We start from the raw sequence: 24,948 nt of genomic DNA, 5'->3' as shown, positions 1-24,948 counted from the left end.
AAAATTCCTGCGTCCTCCTCCAGCCTGTTTATTTCGTGCTATAGGTTGATCCACAAAAGCTTGTTTTGCCATGAAATGGGATTTGTGTTTGAATGTTGAAGAAGAATAACCTGCTGGCTGCGATCCTGAACTCCTGATCTCCCCAGTGGAGCAGCACTAGGATGAGCCATGGCCTCTCACCTCCGACAGATGCCAGTTTCCTCAATGAACTCCCTAGATTATTCTAGAAAGTGCACTCCCTTGCAGGGTTTGCTTTAAAGGTGTGCAATACGGTACAAATGCTGTCTTTGGCTTTGTCTGGACTTAATAGATACTTTCCCAGAATTACAGTTTGTTCTACAGTTACTGTTTCCATTTTACACATGTATTCAACCCATCTTGATATCAAATGTGGAACAGTGCGCTTATTATGTGAACAGTACTGGAACCTACTGGAATACTATTTTTACACCTTAAAGTGCATCCGAAGGGCTACAAAGTTCCTGTCACAAACATTTTCAAAGTGGCAGTTATTTGGCGTTCTGTACACGTTCAATCCATAGTTTTTGCGTGACGTCAGTGCTACTGGGACACGCCTACCTGGTGGGCATAAACAGTACTGCGGTCCTTTGCCCTCCAGCCTTCTTTTGAATTTTCCTTTGTGTAAAATGTGACACCAACATGTGAGCACACCTGTCTTAACACTGCCTTACATCTCAAATTCCACCAATCCATTCTTCTCCACTGCAATACAGGCTGTCAGCAGTGACTCATTTAAACTGTAGGAATGATTTACCTGACATCAGAAAAATACTCGGTCAACTTTACTGTTATGCCATGACATTAATGTAAAAAAATAATATTACGAAAGAAAGAAAAAAAATAAAATAAAAGATAATACTACCAGAACTCTTCTGGCTGTAAACTGTAAAGGTCAGAGAGAGTCATTTAAATGGGGTATTTTGTTTAGGCTAGCTATGTAGAAGTTACTTTTGCTTTAATGATGAGTAAATTCTTCTAGAGATACATCAAAAATACATGGAGCTGTCCGTACTTTGAAAGCTTTCATCCTGGCAGCATTGTAAGGTGAGTGATTCTCCACAGCAGCGGTCCCCAACCTTTTTTGCGCCATGGGCCGGTTTATGTCTGACAATATTTTCACGGACCAGCCTTTAAGGTGTCGCGGATAAATACAACAAAATAAAACCAGTACCCGTACCAAAAAAAAGTTTTATTCATAACACACGGGAAAAGACCCAGGGAAACAGAGTTAACTTTAAAAACAATAAAAAAAATAACGATGAAACCCTGAAAACCACAAACTTCACACCCGAGCCTCAACACTTGTGGTTTGGTACCAAACGACTCACGGACTGGTACCGGCCGTGGCCCGGGGGTTTGAGACCGCTGCTCTACAAGACACGTTGATGCCACTGAACTGGAGGCTTTTGTTGTTTGCTCTGTTGAAAGCCATATTAAATATATAATTTAAATATAAATATTTGTTTGTGTGTGCATGCCATTAAGTTTGTAAACATGATAGTTTGAAAAGTTTTTCTCATAAATTTTGTAGTGGGATCATGGTATTGATTGATTGATTGATTGATTGATTGGTAATTTATTTCAACATGTGAACAATATACAAGTACATTTAGAAAAGAAATGAGAGAAAAAAATATATATACTATACAAATTACATAAAAAAAAAACATTCTGATTAATTTACATGTTGAAAGGGAGTGGGAAGAAGTATACACTTATTTAATCCCACCCCTGTCCCATAAATTATCAGTGAATATTTAGTCAGCTTCCTTACTGATATAATTTGTAATAAAAATAGTGAACAGATTTCTGATATACTATATTCTATAATATCACATCATGGATTTTTTGTTTGTTTGTTTTTAAATAGAGACATTCACTTAATTTAAATATTTTCCTTTTCTTTATAGATCGAGAAGATCATATTTTTATAACTCTTTTTGAACAGTTTTATGTTTGGACATTGCTTTAATTCCATATTCAGTTTGTTCCATAGTTTCACTCCTTGAACAGAAACACAAAAGCCTTTTCTTGTAGTACGTACCTTCATTGTTTTGAAGTTACAAAAACCCCTTAAATTATAACTTCCTTCTTTCAAAAAAAACATACTCTGAATATTACCTGGCAGTTCTTTATTTTTTGCTTTGAATAGAATTTGTGCTGTTTGGAATTTCACTATATCGTCAATTTTCAATATTTCAGACTGCAAAAATAGTGAGTTTGTATGTTCCCTATAACCTGCATTGTGGATGATTCGAATTGCTTTTTTTTGAAGAGTAAAAAGTGAATGTAATGTGGTTTTATAGTTATTGCCCCAGACCTCTGCACAATAGCTTAAGTATGGTGAAACCAGTGAACAGTAGAGAATATGATCCTCTCCTGATCTGATATGATCCTCTGATATGATGTATCATGGCTTACATCCACCAAGGTCTTCAAGGTCATTTTATTTGTTGAAAATTGACAATAAGCCTAATAACTTAAAAACTATGATTCTCATAAGTGTGTTTGTTTTTTGTCAACATGTAGAAAGATACTTAATGACACATTTGAGCTCTGTACTCTCCTTTAAGGCCAGCAGATTAAGCTGTAGGTCAAAATGATAATAATGCTGTATGAAACTATTTAAACTGTTTGTTATTGCCATTGTAGGTCTTGAAAGCATATTAGGAATGATATGCGGGGATTCTAAATATCACACTACATGTTACATTTGACTTCTGACCTCACTTTGCATTTCACATCTGCCAACAGGGGGAAAAAAAAGACTAAGTACTTAAAGTACATTTAAAAAGAGCCAAAAAGTGTTAAAAGTGATTATTATCACTTTAACCTTCAGATGAATTTATTGACCTTAAATAAAGCCAGAGGTCAAATGGTATTTTAATTACTTAATATGTATTTTTAACAAAGAGCACACTTGTAATAATCATAGTTTCAAAGTTCTAAAGCTTTTTGTCCATTTTTGACCAACAAATCATTAAGTTGACCTTGAAGACCTTCGTGGACGTAACACAAATTTTAATGGATTGTTAACATGACCCCACTCTGAACCCCTACAAAGTTTCATCAGAATTATTAAAAAACATTTCGGGCTATTATGTTTACAGACAGAATGATGACACGCACGCACACACATGAAGTGTTGTTTCTGATAGTGGCAGGACTGCACACTCATACAGCAGTGACTGAGGTTTACCAGAAAATAATGCTCAACTTGGATGATGTGGTTTTCAGGCAGAGCATTAAGGCATCAAACCTAAGTCATACATCAAAGCTCCTATATTCTCAAGATAGTTTTGAGATCAACATTTGGTTTTCTCAGCTGCTGCTCTCATTTCTGTGATGCCGCCTTTGAAAACTAAACATGTCATTGGGCAGTGCCGCTCCCTGTCTGGCTAAGAAGCCTGCAGGGAAGCAGCCTCGATAGCGTGAGTCCCTCAGGAAAACAAATTACTCACATAGCACAGCGGTGGCTCTGCCTGCTTTCTAGCAGCAAAAGACATTCTTATTGGGGGTCTCTCTCAAACTTCCCAGAAACATCTGTGGTTGCTATTAGTTTGAAGTTTGAAGCAGTTTGTCTCTATGACTATGTGTGGCAAAAGAAGATTGGAATCGCCAGAGATGCCGCATTACAATACCACCTTCTTTCTATAATAACTGTAGCTTATGTACATATTATTGTAGCACTAAAAAGTTCAATTTGTATGAGCAGTTTTGATAAGATGACAACATTTGATATCCCTATATCGATAAAATATTGCCATGCAAAATATCTTGATACTTTGTTGTATTGATTTCTCCAACACTACTAGAAAACTGGGGGGTGGAGGTGGGAGGAATCAATATAGCATAGTACCACCAGGGGCCATGAAAGGGAAAGAGGCACATCTTGGGCTACGATATTTGCTGAGTCAAAGAAATCTGGTGCCCAAAGTAAAACAAAATATTAATAATAAATTCAGGGACAGCCATTCATGAGGCATATTTTTAATTTTTGGCAGACGCTCCCCTCTGTTTATGTTTTATTCACTCCACTACATCCTGTACTCAAACGATTCGTTGACTGTTTAGACCTGACATCGTCGTCACCCTCATTATAACAAACCTGAGGTGGCCTGCGTCACACAGCGCTTGGCTGGTATTAATGTCATGCTGAACACACTCCAAACTGTGAAAATGAGAATTGATTTCTTCTTTCACATCACATCCCATTGATCTATATACCTCAAGCTGTGCACCTTTCCACTACCACCCTCTGACCTGATCGCAACATTTGCTAAATCCACAATCTCCAATCAAGCATAGCCTTCTTGTGACAACTGAAGCACAACGCCTTGCAACCAATCCTGGTCATACTTTACAGGTCAGTAGAGAAGGCACCGGAGTGCTTTGCCATCGTCATATCTGCTTTACCTCCTTCTCCTCCCGTTCTATGGACAAGCTCCAGAGTGCTGACCTTCCTATATAGCAGATAATTGGCTGTCATCTGCCTTCTATGAAATCGCTGCATGACACTGGAGGTGAAGAAAAAGGGCAGGATGATATACAGCTAACCCAGAACTCTCTGGCAGCCATTCATTTCCAAAACTTTTCTCCCACAGACAATGCCACTGGATTTTGATAAAGAACACTTGTCACCTCAACAGCTTCCTCCCACAGCTGTCACAGCACTTCCGAGACTTTCTACAGCCCACAATCTCCATCTCAGGAGATGCAGCCTGCAACCCTGCCACTGTGGCTGTTTATTTATCACATAGTAGTTTGAACCACCGTCTCCTCTGGTCTTAGCAGACTCATAATACTATAGAAAAACATGCTAGAGGAATTTGTACTGGTATTAAGTGTTATATCCCCCATTAACACTCATACCACCACTTATCACTTTGACTATTCAGTCAAAAGTCAGCAGTTTCCACTTAAGGAATTATTTGTCCATTTGCTGCCTTGTTAGGCTAAGAGTTCAAAAACTGATATGACGCTTTATGATTGTTGCAACCGTTGACATCCTGGAGTTTCTGCTGGTTGTCTGGCAGCTGCTAACAACCAAACATAGTCTGGAAAACAACCACACCGACATTTACATTTTTTCACCTTTTTTTCATGCATTTGAAAAAATTTGATTTACGTAACTTGCTAATTATTTTGCTGTAGTAATGTGCGTAATCATATTATTATTAAATGGCTGTGCCAAATCATACCAGTCAAATGTTTAGGAGAGTACTCATTCTTGAAAGTAAGTTTTCAAAAAATAAATAAAAATCGAACTAATTCTGATTGCATTAATAATAAATCCTGTTAGTGACTGTCTTTAAACATCTGTCGGCCAATGCTCAGGATTTTTTACGAGTCTGTTGTGGCTAGTGCCATCTTCTATGCTGTTGTATGCTGGGACAGCAAGGTTGAGGGTCGCAATCACAAACTGATCCGCAAGGGCAGCAATGTGGTGCGGATGCAGCTAGACTCCTTTAAGTTGGTGTTGGGCAGGCAGATGTTGTCCAAGATAAGGACAATGCTGGATAACACCTCCCACCTACTCCATGACATGCTGGCCGGTCACAGGAGCACGCTCAGTGAGAGACTGAGATTACCCAAATGCACCACTGAACGACACAGGAAATCATTCCTGTCTGTATAACTCCTCCATGTAGTACACTGCACACACTGCAATAGTTACATCCTTTTGCACATGCTCTACAGTAAAAATAACAAATAACAAAGTTTTACAAGTTAGAATAAAATGCTAGTCATATAAATTTCACCTCTGTAATATTCTTGAGCTATTTGTATAGAGCTATTTTTTTTATATTTTGTAAACTTTGTAATATATTTATCTTGGAGCAACTGTAACCACATAATTTCCTTAGGGATTATTAAAGTATTCTGATTCTGACTCTGCTTACTTTCTTGTCTCTTATGAGCAGTGTTGGTCAAGTTACTTGAAAAAAGTAATCAGTAACTAATTACTGATTACTTCCCCCAAAAAGTAATCCCGTTACTTTACTGATTACTTATTTTCAAAAGTAATTAATTACTTAGTTACTTTTAAAAAACACGATTTACAACCTGAATAGGTGATAAAGCGATAGATCTTTCAGCCCAATTTTACTTTTTCTGCATAATCCATCATACAAAATGTAATCAAATGGAAAAGTCTATTTTTAAAACTTTTATAGTTTTATTAATTTTAATATTGTAATTTTGTATATGCTCCCTCTCGGCAGTGTCATCAGGAGGCATGGAGTGAACTTCCACAGTTACGCTGATGACACGCAGCTGTACATCTCCGTGTCTCCTGATGACACCAGACCAATGGATGCCCTTTTTAACTGTATTTTAGATATAAGATCTTGGATGGCAGAAAACTTTTTACAGCTTAACCAGGACAAAACTGAAGTTTTAATCGTCGGTCCTGAGGCTCAGAGAGAGAAACTCTTGTCTAAATTAGAGGCATTTTCACTATGTCCTTCGTTACAAGTGAAAAACCTGGGTGTTATTTTTGACTCTGAGCTTGGTTTTATCCCACATATTAAACATGTAACCAAAATTGGATTTTATCATCTAAAAAATATAGCCAGAGTCCGCCCAATTCTCTCTCGGGCCAACACGGAGATGCTGATGCATGCTTTTATTACCAGTCGCATTGATTACTGTAATGCCCTGCTCTCTGGTCTTCCTAAGAAGAATATTTCAACTTTACAACTTTTGCAAAACTCGGGAGCTCGTGTGCTGACAAAGACCAGAGGGCGGGCCCACATTACACCGGTTTTAGAATCGCTGCATTGGCTCCCCGTGTGTTTCAGGATCGATTTTAAAGTTCTTTTATTGGTTTTTAAATGTCTTAATGGTCTTGGGCCTTCTTATCTCTCAGATCTGCTTTTACCATATGAACCCTCGCGGACCCTGAGGTCCTCTGGTACTGGCCTTTTGATCGTCCCTAAAGTCAGGACACATACTCATGGAGAGGCAGCTTTTCAGTGGTATGGCCCTCGTCTGTGGAACAGCCTGCCGGAGGAGCTCAGGGCCGCAGAGAACGTACATGTTTTTAAGAACAGGCTCAAGACCCACCTTTTTAATTTAGCTTTTACTTAGCGTTTATTTATTTTATGCTTATTTATTCTATCCTGTTATTTTATTATTAATTTAGGCTTTACCTAATATTTATTGATTTTATTCTTATCCATTTTTTAATCTTCTTACTCTATTTATATTTATATTTATATTGTATCCCGTTCTGTATCAGCATTCTCACATACGTGAGAATGCTGTTTGTAGATTACAGCTCAGCATTCAATACCATCGTTCCCTCGAAGCTGGACAGGAAACTGCAGGATCTAGGACTGAGCAGCTCCCTCTGCAGCTGGATCCTTAGCTTCCTGTCTGACAGACGCCAAGTGGTCAGACTGGGCAGCATCACCTCATCCCCCATCACACTGAACGTTGGTGCTCCACAGGGGTGTGTACTGAGCCCTCTCCTGTACTCACTCTACACCTACGACTGCACGGCCACTAACAACTCCAACATCATTGTGAAGTTTGCGGACGACACTACAGTGGTGGGTCTTATCACCAACGGTGATGAGACGGCTTACAGGGAGGAGGTCAGCGCCCTGACCCACTGGTGTCAAGACAACCATCTCACCCTCAACGTCGCAAAGACAAAGGAGTTGATAGTGGACTTCCGGAGGTGCAGAGAAGTACACACCCCCATCACCATCAATGGCGCTGCTGTGGAGAGAGTGAGCAGCTTCCGGTTCCTTGGTGTACATCTGGCTGAGGATCTTACGTGGTCAGTACACATAAACAAAACAGTGAAGAAGGCGCAACAGCGCCTCTTCTTTCTCAGGAGACTGAAAAGATTTGGCATGAGCCCCCGCATCCTCAGGACCTTCTATCACTGTGCCATTGAGAGCATCCTCACTGGATGCATCACCACCTGGTATGGCAACAGCACCGCCTACAACCGCAAAGCTCTCCAGAAAGTAGTGCGGTGCTCTGAACTGATAATTGGAGGTGAGCTTCCCTCCCTCCAAGACATCTATAGGAAGCGGTGCCTGAGGAAAGCGGGGAGGATCATCAAGGACTCCAGTCACCCCAGCCATAAACTGTTCAGACTACTTCCATCAGGAAGGAGGTTCTGCAGCATCCGGTCCCGTACCAGCAGACTGAGAGACAGCTTTTTCCATCAGGCCATCAGACTGCCGAACACGTCATAGACACCTCACCTTCACTACTGGAACTTCAACATTATGCACTCCATACTGTACAGTAATGCCACTGTTTTGCACATGTCTCACTCTGTATATTTTTATATATTTTACTTATTGACTCTATTTAATTTGTAAAATATGTGTATACACACACACACACACACACGTAGAAAAACATTTAGTATACACATCCAGAAATTTTTTTTTTTTTGCATATACTATTATATATTGTACATATATATTTATTAGTTTCAGATTTAGCCATTCGTATATTTTGCCTGTTTATGTTATTGTATTTTGCACAACTCTGTTGTTTGTGAAGCTCGCACACAAGAATTTCACTCGCATGTGCTGTACCAATGTACCTGCACATGTGATGTGACAATAGTGTTTCCTCGAAGGGGGCTCTCTGCACCGGGGCTGTGATCGACCGTGGCTGCTGGGTCTCTGGGGTTCCTCTCAGCCTGGCTGGGGGGCTCCTTTGCCTCCCTCCTGCTGTGTGCCCAGCCTGGAGGCTGCGGTCTGTGACCGGCTCTCGGTGCAGACGGCTCCCTGTTATAGTGTTTCCTCACTTGGCTCATGTGAACCCAGCCCAATTTTTACTCTTTAAGTGTGCGCGTGTGTGTGTGTGTGTGTGTGTGTGTGTGTGTGTGTGTGGGTGGGGGGGGGGGGAGATATGTGTGTATTCACATCATTTATGTTAATGAGAGTGTGGGGAGTGAGTTGGAGGGTGGGGTGGGCTGCTTTTAACTATGTTAAGCACTTTGTGCTACATTTTTTGTATGAAAAGTGCTTTATAAATAAAGATTTATTGATTGAAGTAAAACACAGCAGAAAATAAATAAAATCAAAGACTAGCAGTCCTTTTGCTCTATTTTCACCTGTAAAGCAGGAGTTGGGTAGGCGAAGGTTTACCCTGGTGCAGGTGTGCCGCAGCGGTCAGTGGAAGGATACGGCAGTTTCTCTGTGAATTTCCCATTACGTGGTAGCACACTCGGAGCTTGCTTGGAAGTTTAGGGTTTTTTTCGCTGTAAAAAGATGTTTTCTTCCCACGCACAATGCTAATGGATGCTAATGTTTTTGTCACTTTTTATGGAATCAAACTTAACCCTTGTATGGTGTTCGGGTCTGTGAGACCAGTTTTCAGTTTTTTTCAAAAGAAAAATTAAACAATTATTTTTTCAACCTGAAATTCATTGGCTTTGGCTTATTTTCTGTGAAGAACATGAATCTGAACAAATTTTCAATGACCTCATACTGTACCTCCCCCCACGCATTTACATTACATACAAGGTGTTCGGGTCCACTGGACCCAGGTCTAGTAAAAGTGTTGAAAGTGCAGGTCCTGTGTTCCCACACTCTGTCTTCCTCCTTTCTGGTGCTGCTGATGGTGTTTTCTTCCCCTCCTGCTCGCGCACAAAGTTGCAACATTGTTGAAAATTCAACTATCAACACGTCTGCTCTTACATTCCCACACATTTTACCCTCTTTCTTGAGGGATCCAAATTTTATTTTCTCATACCCTGTCCCACCTGCAAATTAGGGGCATAATACTATAAATAAGACTTTGCCAGTGTGGTTCTTTATCACAACTGATCAAGATGGCAAAAGATTATCTGCTGCGAGGGCCATCCAATTGATTTTGGAAGAGAGAGGGGCTTCTGATGATGATGTTGACAAAGAGGTTTCAGAATATTTCACATTTCTGAGTCTGACAGTGACTTTGAAGAAGAGGATGAGGTTGAGCACCATTTAGTAACAAAACGAAGACGAGTACCCCATCTGCAGCCAGCTCCAGGACCAGAACAAGCCCACCAGACAGCAAGTGAAGAAATATGGATGTCAATAACTGGTGAAATTGAATGGTCTTCTTGCCCAAGAAATGAGCCACCCTGCAGAGCTGCTACTGTGATAAGCCAGGGCCAACACGGCTGACAGTTACTCATGTGCAGGACATCAAGTCTTCATTTGAGCTTTTCATCCCAGATTCCATCCAGAAAATTATTCTGGATTGCAGTAATCTAGAAGGAAGGTGTGTTTTTGGAGAGAGGTGGAAGGAGATGGACCAAATCCATCTAAGAACCCCAAAGGCCTACTTTGGGGTTCTTATCCTTGCTGGAGTTTTCAGGTCCAAAGGGGAATCCACAGAATGCCTGTGGGATGCAGAAACCGGCAAGAACCTTTCCGTGCATCAATGTCTCTGGAAAACTTCCACAAAATTTCCAGGATTATCCGTTTTGATAACCGAGACGACAGACCAGCTCGACGGCAGAGAGACAAGCTACCTGCCATCAGGACAGTGTGGGATAAGTGTGTGCACCACCTCCCCTGTTTTACAACCCTGGGCCTAATGTCACCATTGATGAGCAGCTGATGCCATTTAGTTGTGAAACATATTGCTTTACGTGTAAATGTGTTGTGTCTTTCCACTCACTCCACTTGATTATAACTGATTTTTTTTATAACATTTTATATAAAAGAAAAACGAGAAGCACATTAATTCATAAATGTGATCTAATAAAGGTAAAGGGAAAAAATTAACCATGTTTGCTGTTCATATGGCTTGTAATTGGGATGAAGTAAACATCTGTTGAGTAATTTAACATAAAATTGTTTGATAGTGTTAATTTGGAAAGCCAAAACTCTAGCGGGTCCACCAGACCCATGAACACTGGCTGAGTAACAAAAATACGAACACCACACAAGGGTTAAAGTAAGGTCAGTACTTCTACACTTTTTAAACGCTGCACGCTCATACTCTCTCCAGTACTCGATGATCCACTGTTGATCTGCACACAGCTGTTGTCACAACCGTCGCACTTGCTTACTTCCCTGTCATGAGACATTCTCGCAAAAAAATCACGGTTTTAGTAGCGCAGTAACGCAGCGTTCCTACGGGAAAGTAAAGATAATCCAAGTACCGTTTTTGCAATAGTAATCCCTTACTTTACTCGTTACCTGAAAAAAGTAATCGGATTACACTGCCCATCTCTGCTTATGAGTACCATATAATAAAGGTGCTAGATGATGAGCAGTGGGGCATATGATATATGATGCTATATAATTCAAACTGATGTAGTTGTCTTCTTGCTCTTTTAGCCACCAATGTTTCCAGCTTCTCTTTTGATTCTGGTCAGAGGCAGTTGGTAATACTACATGAAAAGGGCAGTATGCACAGTGCCCACAGAGACTGACGCAGCAGATCAGTCTCAGATTCTGGCGTTAATGTTAAATACTGAGAAGCAGAATTTGAATTTCTTTAATCAGAACCAGAGTCGTGCTAACTCTGCCAACACACAAAATATGTTTTCCTAAACGTTTCCTTTCAACATAATACAACTTGCCATTAGAACACTGTAGCCGCTGTACACTTGTGTAGATAATAAATGATTAATGATTTGAATAATTATTCTTTATTATTGACAACGTAGTGTGTTAAATTGTATAAAACAACAAATGTGAGCACGTTTTTACGTGACCACAAACTTTTAAGTGGTACAACATTTAACAGATAAATATGAAAATCAAATCGATTGGAGTTTGTAGCACAGTGGAGGCAAATCAAATTTTGTTTGTGATGCTCATGGCAAAGGAAAATTTGCACATTTAGAAGTTGAAGAAATCTGATTATAATTCAGGATCCCACAAACAAGAACTGGGAAACCCTTACAGTATATGCTCTATATGATATATTTCAAGTCATGTGTTAGGTTTAAGATACGATGACCATGAGCTTGTACAAGGACTGAACTTACAGTCCTTAAGGCATATGAGAAATTTCTAGAGAAAAATATATCAGAGTACTTTCAATCAATGTTTGTGCCATGTGTCAGTGTGCAGAATAATTTCTTTATGTTATCTGTGTGTCTCTTCACACTACCTTCAACATCCAGGGCATTAGAATATATGAATGATAACTGGATCCTCTTTCTTGACAGTGAGATGCGAGCCCAACAAAATAGTATTCTCACTGTGCAGTAGTGTGTATGGTTCAAAGCATTTTTCTTTTCAAAATTAATAATGGATCACTGGACTCTTTGTTTTTGTTGCAAACCCAGGGAGAAATATCTCACACACTAGGCTGTTCCACCTTAGCTCTGTAGTCTGCAAATGTAATACTTTGTTTGAGTCTCTTTTTCTCTCAGCAGTGTAGTTTTTGGCTTCAGCAGTCAATCAGTGTACGGTCTCATATTTACTAGGGTAAATATGTTGATTTTGCTCTATGTCTCTACAGATTTGTAAATAGGTAAATTTCCAGCTTTTTCTATGGAATTACAGTGTAATTATTAGAAATGTCTTTCCTAGAGCTTTTTTTTTTCATTTTCACAGGACAATGCTGCTTGGAAGTACACGTTTTTGTTTGTACAAGTCTTTGTCCCTGTGAAAAATTAAGTGCACTCCTACTGCTATAGAAATAAAGAGGGTCAGAAAAGCCAGATGCTGCTAATCGAATGCACTCGATTAGCTAATCATCAGCAAGTGTGAACACCACTATAAAAGCAGAAGTTGGAGCTTGTCTTGTGTTAATACACAATTTTCCCAGGGCTGAATATCTCGGGAGATAAGACACTTCTTGACAGACTCTGCGAGCCTCAGCTCGTGTGTCTAATGTTAAAGGTTCACGACAGTGCATTTAGATAAACACTAAAAACGCATGAGTTCTTTGGAAGGGTTGCCAGGACTTAAGTGGTGATTTTGGCCATAATCCACAGCATATCATCACAAACACCTCATACCAACTGTAAAGCACAGTGGTGGTGGGCTAACAATTTGAGGTTTCAGGTTTAATTCATTGAGTCAACCAGGAACTCTTCTGTATCTAAAACACAACTGCTGAAAAAGAAAATAATCGAGGTATTGCGATAGCCCTCAAAATTCAGAGTTTAACCTGATTTAAATAACAGAAGCATTGCTATACAAAAAAATCCTCCAGAATGATGTGAGAAACTGATAAACTAATATAGAAAACAATGACTTGAGCTAGTACTGCTAAAAGTACCTCTATTAGCTATTCAATCATGGCATGTACTTGTTTTTTTTTTTTTTATAAAGCAAAGTTTGGGATTGTTTTAAGCCTTGCCCTTTAGTATCTTAACAAATTTTAATTGTTTCATGAAGTTAATTTTTCCCTGCAACTTATTTAGGTTCCGAAAATGGAGGATTTGTAATGTCTAATATTTTACTATCAACTCTAAACTTATTCTAATAAAAACAAGCCTCCCTCTATTCCTGCCAACGAGCTTTCACTTTTGTTTGATATGCAAACACTTTTTTCCCCTGAAAGCTATGCATACTCACATTAGGCGTCTGTTTGAGCACAGCAGTTTCTATTAGTTAAAAAAAAAAGTGGCTTTGTACAATGGTGGTTATTAAAGGATCAGCAATGAAAAGAAAGCATTTAAATGGTGATAAGGCTCATTTTTTATATTTTGTACAGAGAGCACCAAAACAGATATGTCATTTTTATTAGCTGTCAGCCTGCGCTGCTCATAACAAATGGACTGCCTGCCAATAGATTATTCTCCTTCATTAAATATGCTGTAATGCGAGAATACAATAGCTACAACTAAATGCTTCATAAAATAAATGCTCGCTGTGAAGTGGAGTTAATGCCTTTGATGATTATTTCATGAGTCAAATCAGGATTTCTGCTCGTTCAGAAATTTCAGGCCTCTTGAAGCCCAGAAGAGGCTTCCATCAGTGAAAGAGGCGAAGCTGGAGCACTCTCATTCTCTTTTTGCTCCTCGTTCAATGCAAATGATTCTTCTCCAGCTGACAAGTATCAGTGGCTCCGTGTCCTGCAGCATGATGGAGTCGGGCTGTCAGGCTGGTGCCCGTCGTAGGCCTAGAGTGATGTATTCATTTAATTCCACAAAAGGTGACACGCTGTACAAAGTCAACCTTCCAGTCGCACCCTACCCTTTCTCTTAAACATGCACACATGTTTGTAATGAAGCCGTCTCTACTTGAAGTGTGGAAATGCAATTTAATGTTGTAGAAAAACATTTCCTCATGATGCCTGTTAAATTACTGCATGATAATTGTTTTAGCACTAACTCAGCCTGCTGTGTGGGGGGTTGATGGGCCATCATTAGCAGTGTGGAAGAGGTTTGAGCTGAACCCTAAGATAGCATGTACTGATCATCACCATCTCCTTTCCTTTGTCTTCTTGTTTTGTTGCAGCAGTTCAAATGTTTCATTCAACTTAACAAAGGTACTCTATTTGTTTGGAACTTCTAAGATAAGACATTTAAATAATTTGAACCAAAAGGGCATCATTCTTTGCGGTATGTGGGCCATGTGTAAGTTGTGTGCAGCCACGGACCAGTTGCAAACACACTGCTGGCCCTGTGCTGGCCCAGATGTCAGCTTAATGTGTACCTTAATCAAGCCATGTAATAGCAACATGTGCCGGAACATAATAGTGCAAAAGTAAGATGACAGAACACTGTTCGGATAGTGAATGGACTGATTATTTTATAGCGCACTTCCTTTCCCCCTTATTACTCAGAGCTCTATACAACATGCCATATTCTCCCAATCACACACTTTCTCTAAACTGAGTGCTTCCTGACTACATTCACACTCTTGACATGCAAGAGAAGCCAGGGATTGAACCTCCAACCTTCCGATCAGTAGGTGACCTGCTCTACCGCCTGAGCTACAGCCGCCCACCAGCAAAGAGGAGTAAACCGTCACTAGGTTTTGGTTAAAGTGTACACTCACAAACCTGTCAAACCTGCATTTGAAACGTTGGCTACTATAGCAGTATAGTATTGCAAATGGCATTTGGGTCATCTAACTAAAATAGAAAAATAGGAACACAAATAGTGCCATCATTGCCAGACCTAGCCCACATCTGGTTGACATACACTCTGCCATGATACCGGTCAGTCAGAAGTGCCAGCTTGATGCCAGATCCGGGCCAGACCTGTTTTCTATGGGCCTGGGCCACATAAACCAGACCACAATCGAGCCAGATATTGCATGCCATCACGTAGACAGTGCCATCTATCCCAGGCCTGGCCCATATCTGAATGACATACGTCTTATCATACCAGAAATCAACCAGCAGTGCCGGCTTGATACCAGATCTGGGCCAGACCTGCTTGCTAAGTTTCAGTGACTTAGTTCATTTATTTGTACATTTATTGAGATGCATTTGTTATTACAACCTAACATTATAGGGTGGCTTCGGCTCAGGAGGTGAAGCAGGTTAATAAAAGATTGTTGGTTTGATCTTTGGCAGGTCTGAGTTGTCCTTTGGCAAGATACTGAACCCAAAGTTGCTGCCGATGCATTCAACAGAGTGTGAAGGTGTGTAAATGTTAGGTAGCACTCAGACATAGAAAAACGTGCTTATATAAATGCACTGGTGAATGAGACAGGTTGTATAGCAGAAAAGCACTATATAAGAGCCAGTCCATTTTCATTAACCTGAGGTTTTGGTTGGTGTTGGGAGAAAGATTAGGGTTTTTGATGCCAAACAATTCATGACTTAATTACAATACTCACGCAACAGCCAATCTGAAACCCTGTGTAAACTCTCATAACTTTGTTTATGATATGATAATGTAGCCTTGGTTAATACCAAATAAATGCATGTCATTTGGATTCAAAATGACATCATTAAAAGAAAAACACATTCATGAAGCTCCTTTGCATGTGGGTGGCAGCGTCAGTCTTCCTTAAAGCTATACAGGAGTGTAATCTTTTAAGCGTTCTTCAGTTTATAGATTGACTTCTCAGTTCAACTTTGACCCACTGCACCTACATAGTTACAGTATGTGTGCACACTTTTTCTTTTTTTTGTCAAGTTCTTCTGAGCTCTTCCTGTCCTATAATTCCGATTGATATTCTGTGGAGTAGGTCCACTCTCCCTTTTCATAAATATGCATGAGAGCTGTCGAGCTTTGGTATTGAATTGGCTTGATCCCTGTGTGAGTCTGTGTTTTTTGGGTTGGTTTTTTTGCTTCTGAATATATTGGGATAGGTGACATTCTGGGCTATGTTTGGTTATATATTAGAGAGCTGTGTTTGCCAGATGTGGTGTACTTTCTGTGTGTGAATGTGTATGTGTGCTTAAGGCCAGAGGTTCCAGAGCTGGGGTCACTTTCAGCCGCAGGGAAGCTGAAATGTCACGACTTGTTGCCTGCGGCTCTTGGGCTGCTGCTGCTGTTTGTGCCTGGTTGGCTCTTAATTTAGCGTGCCTGATGAGGGTGGAGAGTAGAGCACACATGGTGCAGGGAAGAGCTAAAGTTAAACGCCTGCAGTCACACTGTAAAGTGAGGGTAGTAGGTAAAACTGAGAGAGAAAGCCCCCCCCCCCCCAATCTTTGTTTGTTAGATGAACTTTGTGCTTTAATGTTACACTGAGCAATCTGTTCATCTTTCAGCCGCATTTCAGCCCAAGGTCCACTCTCCTCTGCCATTTCGGAAACACCAAAATTTAGAATTTGTTGCTGACCCAGTTTTAGTTTTAAACCCTGGGTATGTGTTATGGTCTGGGCAAGAGAAAACTGAGACTTTTACAGTGCACAATTACTCACTTGGGGGTATTTTTGCTGTGAGTTGTGAGTTGCTATGTACTGAGCAGGGTGATGGATAAATTTCCTTCTCTACAGTTCAGAAAGTTCTGAGACTTTCAGATAGGAAGACACAGACACCTGTGTTCTGGTGCCTGATAGAGCCATATTTGGGTCGCATACTCATTTCCCTGGAATAGATAGTGATCCAGCCATATTTGCATTGGAGCCACTCTCCATCTACCTTTTCTGTTGCTATGTATTCTCAAGTCTTATCGTAACACTTTCTCCAAAACCAAAAAGGAAATATCATTCTTATCATTTTCATCCTTATTGCAATTGTGATCTTGCGGGGGGTTTACAGGGTTCCATCTGTAAATGACTGCTGGTCAGCAAACCTGGGAAACCCACAGATAATTGGAACTATGGCACGAAACCGCTTCCAAAACATCATGCAACACCTACGCTTTGATGACAAGTCCACCCGCTGTGATCGAGCAAAGACTGACAAGTTTGCTGCAATTTCCAGTGTGTGGGGATCATTTGTCACCAACTGCATCACGTGCTACAACCCTGGTCTACATATCACCGTTGATGAACAGCTTTTCCCATCAAAGACTCGGTGCTGTTTCCTGCAGTATATTGCAAGTAAACCTGACAAGTTTGGGATCAAGTTTTGGGTGGCTTGCGACCTAAAATCCAAGTACATTTGCAATGTCTTCCCATATCTTGGCAAGGACCCCAATCGTCCCACTGGGGAGAGACTTTCTGAAAATGTAGTAATGAGGCTGATGGAACCATTCCTAGACAAGGGCAGAAATGTTACCACGGACAATTTCTTCACATCGCTTTCACTTGCACAAAAACTTCTTAGACGGAAAACCACCATCCTCGGCACAGTCAACAGGATTCGCAGGGAAATTCCTCAATCCACTAGACAGACAGATCGCAATGAATTCACCACTCAGGTATGTTACAGGTCTTTTGTGGTTCTATGTTTATGTGTTTCATTGTGTGTAAAAGGGCTATGGAAATAACAATTTATCTTATTTCTTAGGTGTTTTCAACCTCTGCTGCCACGCTGACGGCGTATGCGGCCAAACGGAAGAAGACAGTCTATGTTCTTAGCAGCATGCACAGCGTGGTTCAGACTGATAACACCACCAAAAGGAAGCCAAACACTGTCTCCCTTTACAACAAAACAAAGTGTGGCGTGGATGTGATGGACCAGATGGTTCGGGAGTACACTGTCCGCAAAGGAACACGGCGCTGGCCAGTCGCCGTGTTTTATAACATGATTGACATGGCAGCACTGAATGCACATGTGCTGTATCAAGCATGCACCGGGACGAAGGAAAGACGGGTGGACTTCCTGGTGGCGCTTGCAACAGAGTTGGCTCGCTCTCATGTAGCTGGGAAGAAGGCAAGAAAAGAACAGTTGCTTCGGACACAACCCTCCACACCGAGCCCTGGAAAAAGAGCCACGTGTCAGGTCAAACACAACTGCAAGAACAATCATGCCACTGTGCGATGTGTTCACTGCAAAAGATACACATGTGGTAAATGCAGACTACAGATACCATGGCAGTGCCAGGATTGTGAGTGATTGCTGAAAATGTTGAATTGTACTCACTCACTTTTTATTATTATTTGTAAATATGTGTACAAATGGTTGGTTTTTTGTACTGTTTTTATCAATAAATCTCAGCAACAAAGGACATACACCCATGTGTGTTGATTTCTCCCTAAGATGGCAAACTGAAACACTCCAAGTTGGTGACTTTTGGAGATTTATTTCCCTGGACGATTGAGAATGCATCAAGATGAAACACAAAAGGAAGTGCACAGCTTTTAGCAGCTCCCCCACGCCCTCAATCACACACCCCCACTCCCCTCCCTCCAGAATTCCCAGATAACGACCCAATTTACATATGAATGACTAGCCAATTTAGCTTCCACTTGGCTGAAGCTAAAGCCTAGCTAAAAGCCATTTGGCTGCTCTCCGGGTTTTAAAGGTAGAAAAAGCCAAATGGCAGTCCGTGGGGGTTTAAAAATCTTCCAACCTGCTTTTGGATAAAACCTCGTACACATAATGTGTTTTCTTTCAGTTTCCCCTTCCTTTGTTCAGGAAACTGAGCATCTGTGACCTGTGACTTCTCCCCCTGCAGCTACTTCGAGCTGGAAAGCAGCGGGGTGAGAGAGGAGATCCGCTATCACTACCGCTTCAAAGGCAAGCCACGTTCTGAATCCTTCCCCTACCGCCTCGCTGATGGCCAGTGGCACAAGATCGCCCTTACCATCAGTGCCTCCCACCTGCTTCTGCACGTTGACTGTAACAGGTAACACACACACATACCGCTCTTGAGCACCTTCACATCTCTGTCACAAGAGACTGTGCTGAGTAATTTTTCCCATGCTCCTTTGAAGTGACATGTCTAATGAGCTGCCTGTGTTTATCAGGGTAAATATTTGTTCAGTGCATTCTCCTTGTGGAGAGCAGGGTGTTAGCATGGCTGACAGTAAAACATTCAAGGACAGACTAACGAAGAGAAAGGCTGTATACTGATATAACATCCTGTGTGTCTCTGTATAGGATGCGTCTTCAGCTCACACCGTTGTTTAATGAAGTGGAAGGTACCGATGATATAATCGCCACATTGATTGGCCAGTGAATACCCTTATCTAAAGAGAATACTGGAGGCTGATCTGTAAACACGCACTTCAGTTGTGACAGTCTTTCTCAGCCCTCACATTCTCTCCTGAGACCCATGAAGGCATCACTTGTCCTTTTTTTAAATACAGTTGCTAGACAGAACAAGCAGGCTAAATTTGAGTGGAGGTAATGCTCTGTCACCACTTGAGGATGAAAGACGGTACGATGCACGCGAGGATTGCGCTCTAATATTGATTTTTCCCAGATGCCTATTATACCCATCAGGCTGGTGGTTTGTCAATTAATTATCACTGCAGTGGCTGTCTCTCTGATGATAGTCTGGTGAAGATGAAGGAGGGCATCAGAGTGTTATTGGATAGAAAAAGATCAAAACATAATTTGAATCAAAACGTTTTGCTTATGCTGTTATTTTGAGCAGGGCTGATGTAATTAATACAGTGAAATTGAATGGGTTGGTTTGGTGCTATTAGTCATTAGCTTGTGGCTGCGTGTGGTATAAAAGTGAAGCCTGATACTTAGCGTAACTGTCTGAGCAAGTGCCTGTGACTGTGTCTAAATCCTACTCATTTTTACAGAGTCTAGTCACTAATGCTTTTTTACCCCCTCAGCTGTGAAAGGCTGATGGGCATCCTGCAGGGGTGGCGGGTGGGCAGTGTGGACACCCAAGTTTGTGAATGTGATAACTTGAGAACAAGGTTATGTAGGATGCTGAAATTCATAGCACAGGTGCATCTGCCAAACATCTTAAATGAGTAAAAATTTCAGTGATCCCGACCTCAAGGTCAAGGCCAGAGATCAAGTTTTCTGAAAATCTGATATATATGTATGTACTTAATCAGGTCATTCAGCAATACAAACATTAACTTTGCACTGATGCCCTTTTTCTCATTTACCAAGACATGCAAGGAATTTGAAGGCCTATATTTAGAACTGTAATGTCAAGGCAAGAAAGAGTGTGAATGTCAACATGCTTACCAAGCCACTTACTCCATGTGTCTGGGTCAGGTTCACCACCTCATCAGCAGACACTTTCAGCTCTTACCTTTGTTTGGTCATCTGAATTCACTGTCATCTGCAGCAATGCCAGCTAAAGCCACATGCCACTCAGTTTTCAGAATGTCTTTAAAGTAGCAATCACAGCTCATGATGTCTTTCATCTGAGCAACAACACCGCACTTTAGTCCGTTGTGATGCTCTAACAAGGGGATGTTTTTCCCAGCTGCCCCAAGTGTCACCATCAGCTCCTCTCCCACCGTAATCTCAGAATACACGGTGAAACCTAGTTGTGGCTCTGTCAAAGTGTCAAACAACAAAAACAGAACAACTGTTAATTCGGCCTTTTCTACAATACGCTACATTTGACTTTCATCTACAAGTGCAATTGCCTGTGCGTCTTTGGGGCAGATAATTTTAAATCACCAGTGCTGGGTAAATACAAGAAACCAAAAGGTTTATGCAATAAACAGTCTAACCAAAAACAAAAAAACTAACGATAACCCACAAAATCTACTGTACATCTACTTTCATGTCACTGACTTTTATCTGTGACATTATTCGATATTTTTATCTGTAAGTGTGCATTGATAAAGCTTGAAATTGTATGTTTGTTTGTTTTTTTGATAAAAATTTAGTATCAATGAATGACCAATCAGACAAAGCTGTCTATAAATCTAAACACTGTATTGATTTATATACAGGATAGTTTTCATCACAAAGGTACAGTTATATTTCATGTTTGTTTAGAATAATAATACAAATTAACTCAATGCCACACAAACTTAGACAAAGAATAATAGTCAGGAAGTAAATCTGCGTTGACAAAACAAGCGAAATAAAAATTGCATATTCATATCCACCCAAACTGAGCCTTTCATATTCTTCGTGTTAAGAATATTTACTTATTCAAACTAGCAGACCCATTAGCTTTGAATTTTTAAGAGTATAATTTCTGCACTAAACCACACTCTATTGATTTCAAGGCTCATTAAATGCTTTTAAGTGTCTGTAAATGGGAGATGGAGCAATTTATTGTCATATCCTCGGGTGGACTTAAACTTGTAGTGTTCCTTTGGCTTTTCCTTTACTGATGTCTATTTTACAGCCAAACACAAGATGTTGTTGGGTCTCATAGACTCATGTTTAACTGCAAAATCAGTAAGTCAATAAGGCTCAGAATTACAGTACAAAGAGTAATGATATAAAAGAAATTATAAATGAAATATTAAAGACATCGTTTTATTTGGGGGGAAATACGCTGATTTGCTTTATTGGCAAGCATTAGACAAAAAAAAAATCAATATCACCTTCATGTCTGCCGGTTGAATATGAAGCAGAAGACTTGATGTACCTTCTCTTTGGAGGTTACCAAAGGACATTCTAGGAAATTAATATCACCCTCCCCAATGTTACGTTTCATTCTCCTGCTTTTGCGCCGATGAATGGCTTTAAAATAATAATTTCAGTTGCAGTAATGTATTCAGACACAGTTTAAATGTCTTTGACCCACATCGCTCATCACCATAATAATTTTTTAAATGAACCGAATGTTCCCCTACGCACATTTTGGACATTGTTCAAGTTGGGAAACGAGACTTGTTCATAACTGCCCTGTTCTCTAGATACTGCTGTCCCTTCATGAAGTTTGACAGATCCATGTGAACAATATTTTTTATGTGTTTCTGAACTCATTTCCATATCTTATACTTATAATTCCTCTGGTATTGTGGAGGGTAGCAGCTTCAGCATTTACATGTCATCTTATTTGACTTCCTTGTGCAGGTCCCTATGCCCAAACGGAGGGCTCTTACCTTGGGTTAGGATTTGAAATTACTCTGATGGTGGTTCAGAGTCCTGAAAATTCATGGAATTTTCCTTTCTTCCTCTGCTGTCCTTGTGTAAGATTGATTGAAAAAGAGGAAAATATTATTTGAAGAACATGTGGACTATACAAAGTGGGATGAAGCCTGTCAATAAACATAAGACATTTACCAGGAAAAGTGCTGCATAATAAAGTTCTGATTATATAGTATGCCACATTTGAAGTTATTAAACGGTATAGCTGTGTTACGGCCTCTGGCCTCAGGTGGCCCCGCCTTCCTCTATGGCAGACCTTCCCAAAGTGTGGGGCCCGCCCCCTAGGGGGGGTGCAGAGCCATGGCAGGGGGGACGGGGGATGAAAAGGGGGGAAAAAAACAAAATGCTTGGACACTGCTAGCACGGGCGCCTACAGAAACGCAAAGCAGGAGATGAAGCATCGCTGAATATGTTTCCAAACCAACTTCATTCTAAGCCAAAGACTAGAAAATATGGTGAAGCATGTCTGCCCTTTGGTTTCACCTGCACAAGTGCCAAGGTAGGTCTCCCCTGCAGAATTGCTTTTCCCTTCGTCAGGAGCAGCGCTGGGCTGTTTAAATCACGGACAAACAGTATCCCACATTCGTGATTTTTAGTTCACAAACACTTCTCATAATGACTAACTACTGCTGACATTTTGGAGATGTTAGCTCTTTATACAGTAAAGTTACAGCGGGATATAAATAATATCAGGCTGATCCTGCCACGATTTGTTCCCCTGGTTCAAATCACAGACAAACAGTATCCCACAGTTGTTTATGTTTTTAAACCTATTTTGCACACAGAGGCATTTTTTTAAAAATGTATTGATAGCAATGTTGAATATTATTACACAGGAAAAAAAACAACTACACGTAAAATAATCACATCGTGACGCCTCTGCCTTTGTAAATGGAGGGTCAGTAACTGCGTGTGTATATGTAAGCGTGTAAAACCTGAAGATAGAGACAAAATACTGTTAATCTGACTATCTGCCATTCTGCAATTCAGCTCATGTAAACAATAACGTAGCGCACAGCGTGACGAACTCTGTATTCCTCGTCCACACGTAAACGCAAAAAAAGGAGTTTTAAAAAAATCTCCATTTTCGGTGATTCGAAATGCCGTTTACATGTGGACGAAACAGCTGCGTTTTCAAAAATACTCGTGTAGGTGTGGACGTAGCGTAAAAGAGTTAGTAGTTTATTTTCTTACTACCTGTAATTTATTGCAGAGTACTTGTATTTGCTTAATTGTTTACTAAATGTTTGAGGTGTGAAATAAACCGCAATGGAGCCGGGTCGTAACATAAGTGGGGGCTCGTCCGGGATACTTATATGATACTTAAATGAATTCTAATGGTTATGATAATGTTAACCATAAAACACCTTGATGACATAATAATTGAAATGATTCCAGTGTAATTACAGTTGAGATTTCAAACGGATTTGACAATCACAAAGATAAAAAAAAAAATAGTGAAACTTAATATTAGTTATTTTAAGGAAAACATTGATATTAAAGTATAGATGTTGAACTCGTATGTACTACTCAGTAGGGGACATCAGATAGACATAGACCATGTTTTAATGTAGGTCCTACCTATTTTATATACCTCTTTTATATGTTTCCTGACAGACAGCTCTAAGAGGGAATTGCCCTTTGAATAGCTAATTAATAACACTTGGTTAATAAACCACGATAACTAAATGTTAAATTAAAAAATGCTAATGCATGAAGGTGTCAGGTTACTGGAGCTGGAGGTAAATATAAGGATTTTTCACCCTCATTGTTATTGTTCAGTCAGGACAGCGCGATGATATTCTGTCCTTCAAACACACAAAATATATATCTTAGTTGCTCCAATGCAGAGATTTTGGAAGTAGGCTTTCTGCCACACAGCGTATCCATTAAGTAACAGCAGACAACCGTCCAGCCAATCCTTTTAACAACAAAATCAATCCATTCTTGCCTCCTAGCAAGATGGCGGCGCGCACAGACGCAGCGGCTCACTGCTCTTCACGTTCGCTGTTTTGTTTTTTACTTTTTCTACGTGTATCTGTGTGGATGTGTGTGTTTTTTATCATTATACATCGAGTAGAGTCCACCTACAGTCGTCAGGACTTTCTGAGTTTGGGATTACGCTGTGAGCATTACATCGGACTATCACCACTTTCACGGCATTCCGGAGGACATAATAAGAGCTCCAGGGTCTCCGTGGTTGGTTCTTCCCAGCGGCAAGACAAAGAGGAAACGTAAACAAAGGAGGCAAAAGCGTGGCTGCAGGGCGGGCCCATTAGCTCGGCTAAAGAAACAGCCATTTAAGCCACCGCTTCCGAGTATTTTCCTCTCCAACGTCAGGTCCATAACCAACAAAATCGACGAACTGAGATTACAAATTGCAGTCAATAAGTGTGTACGGGACAGCAGCATAATATTACTCACAGAGACTTGGCTGCAGCCATCAATTCCGGACTCGGCTGTTGAGCTAGCAGGCCGCACGGTCCACCGTCACGACAGGAATGGCCACTCCGGTAAGATCAAAGGAGGGGGTTTATGCATCTACACCAATGACAGCTGGTGCAAAAACACAAAGACTGTAGACAGCCACTGTTCCCCAGATTTGGAATATTTGACTGTGAAGTGCAGACCCGTCTACATACCTCGCGAGTTTACTGTTGTCATGG

General features: G+C 40.6%; 1 protein-coding gene across 1 annotated transcript in view; it reads left to right on the top strand.

Moving 5' to 3' along the window:
• The window catches only part of LOC101466791 (protein kinase C-binding protein NELL1), a 305,527-nt gene that overhangs the window by 50,020 nt on the left and 230,559 nt on the right, over positions 1–24,948 (top strand). Inside the window, exon 4 of the mRNA XM_004571054.3 lies at positions 18,924–19,094. Coding sequence (XP_004571111.1) covers positions 18,924–19,094 — 171 coding nt within the window. The remainder of the gene's footprint in view (positions 1–18,923; positions 19,095–24,948) is intronic.

This window comes from Maylandia zebra, linkage group LG1, assembly GCF_041146795.1.
Source record: "Maylandia zebra isolate NMK-2024a linkage group LG1, Mzebra_GT3a, whole genome shotgun sequence".
NCBI lineage: Eukaryota > Metazoa > Chordata > Actinopteri > Cichliformes > Cichlidae > Maylandia > Maylandia zebra.
The sequence above is the reverse complement of the archived record's forward strand: the minus strand, read 5'-3'. Positions and strand labels throughout refer to the sequence as shown.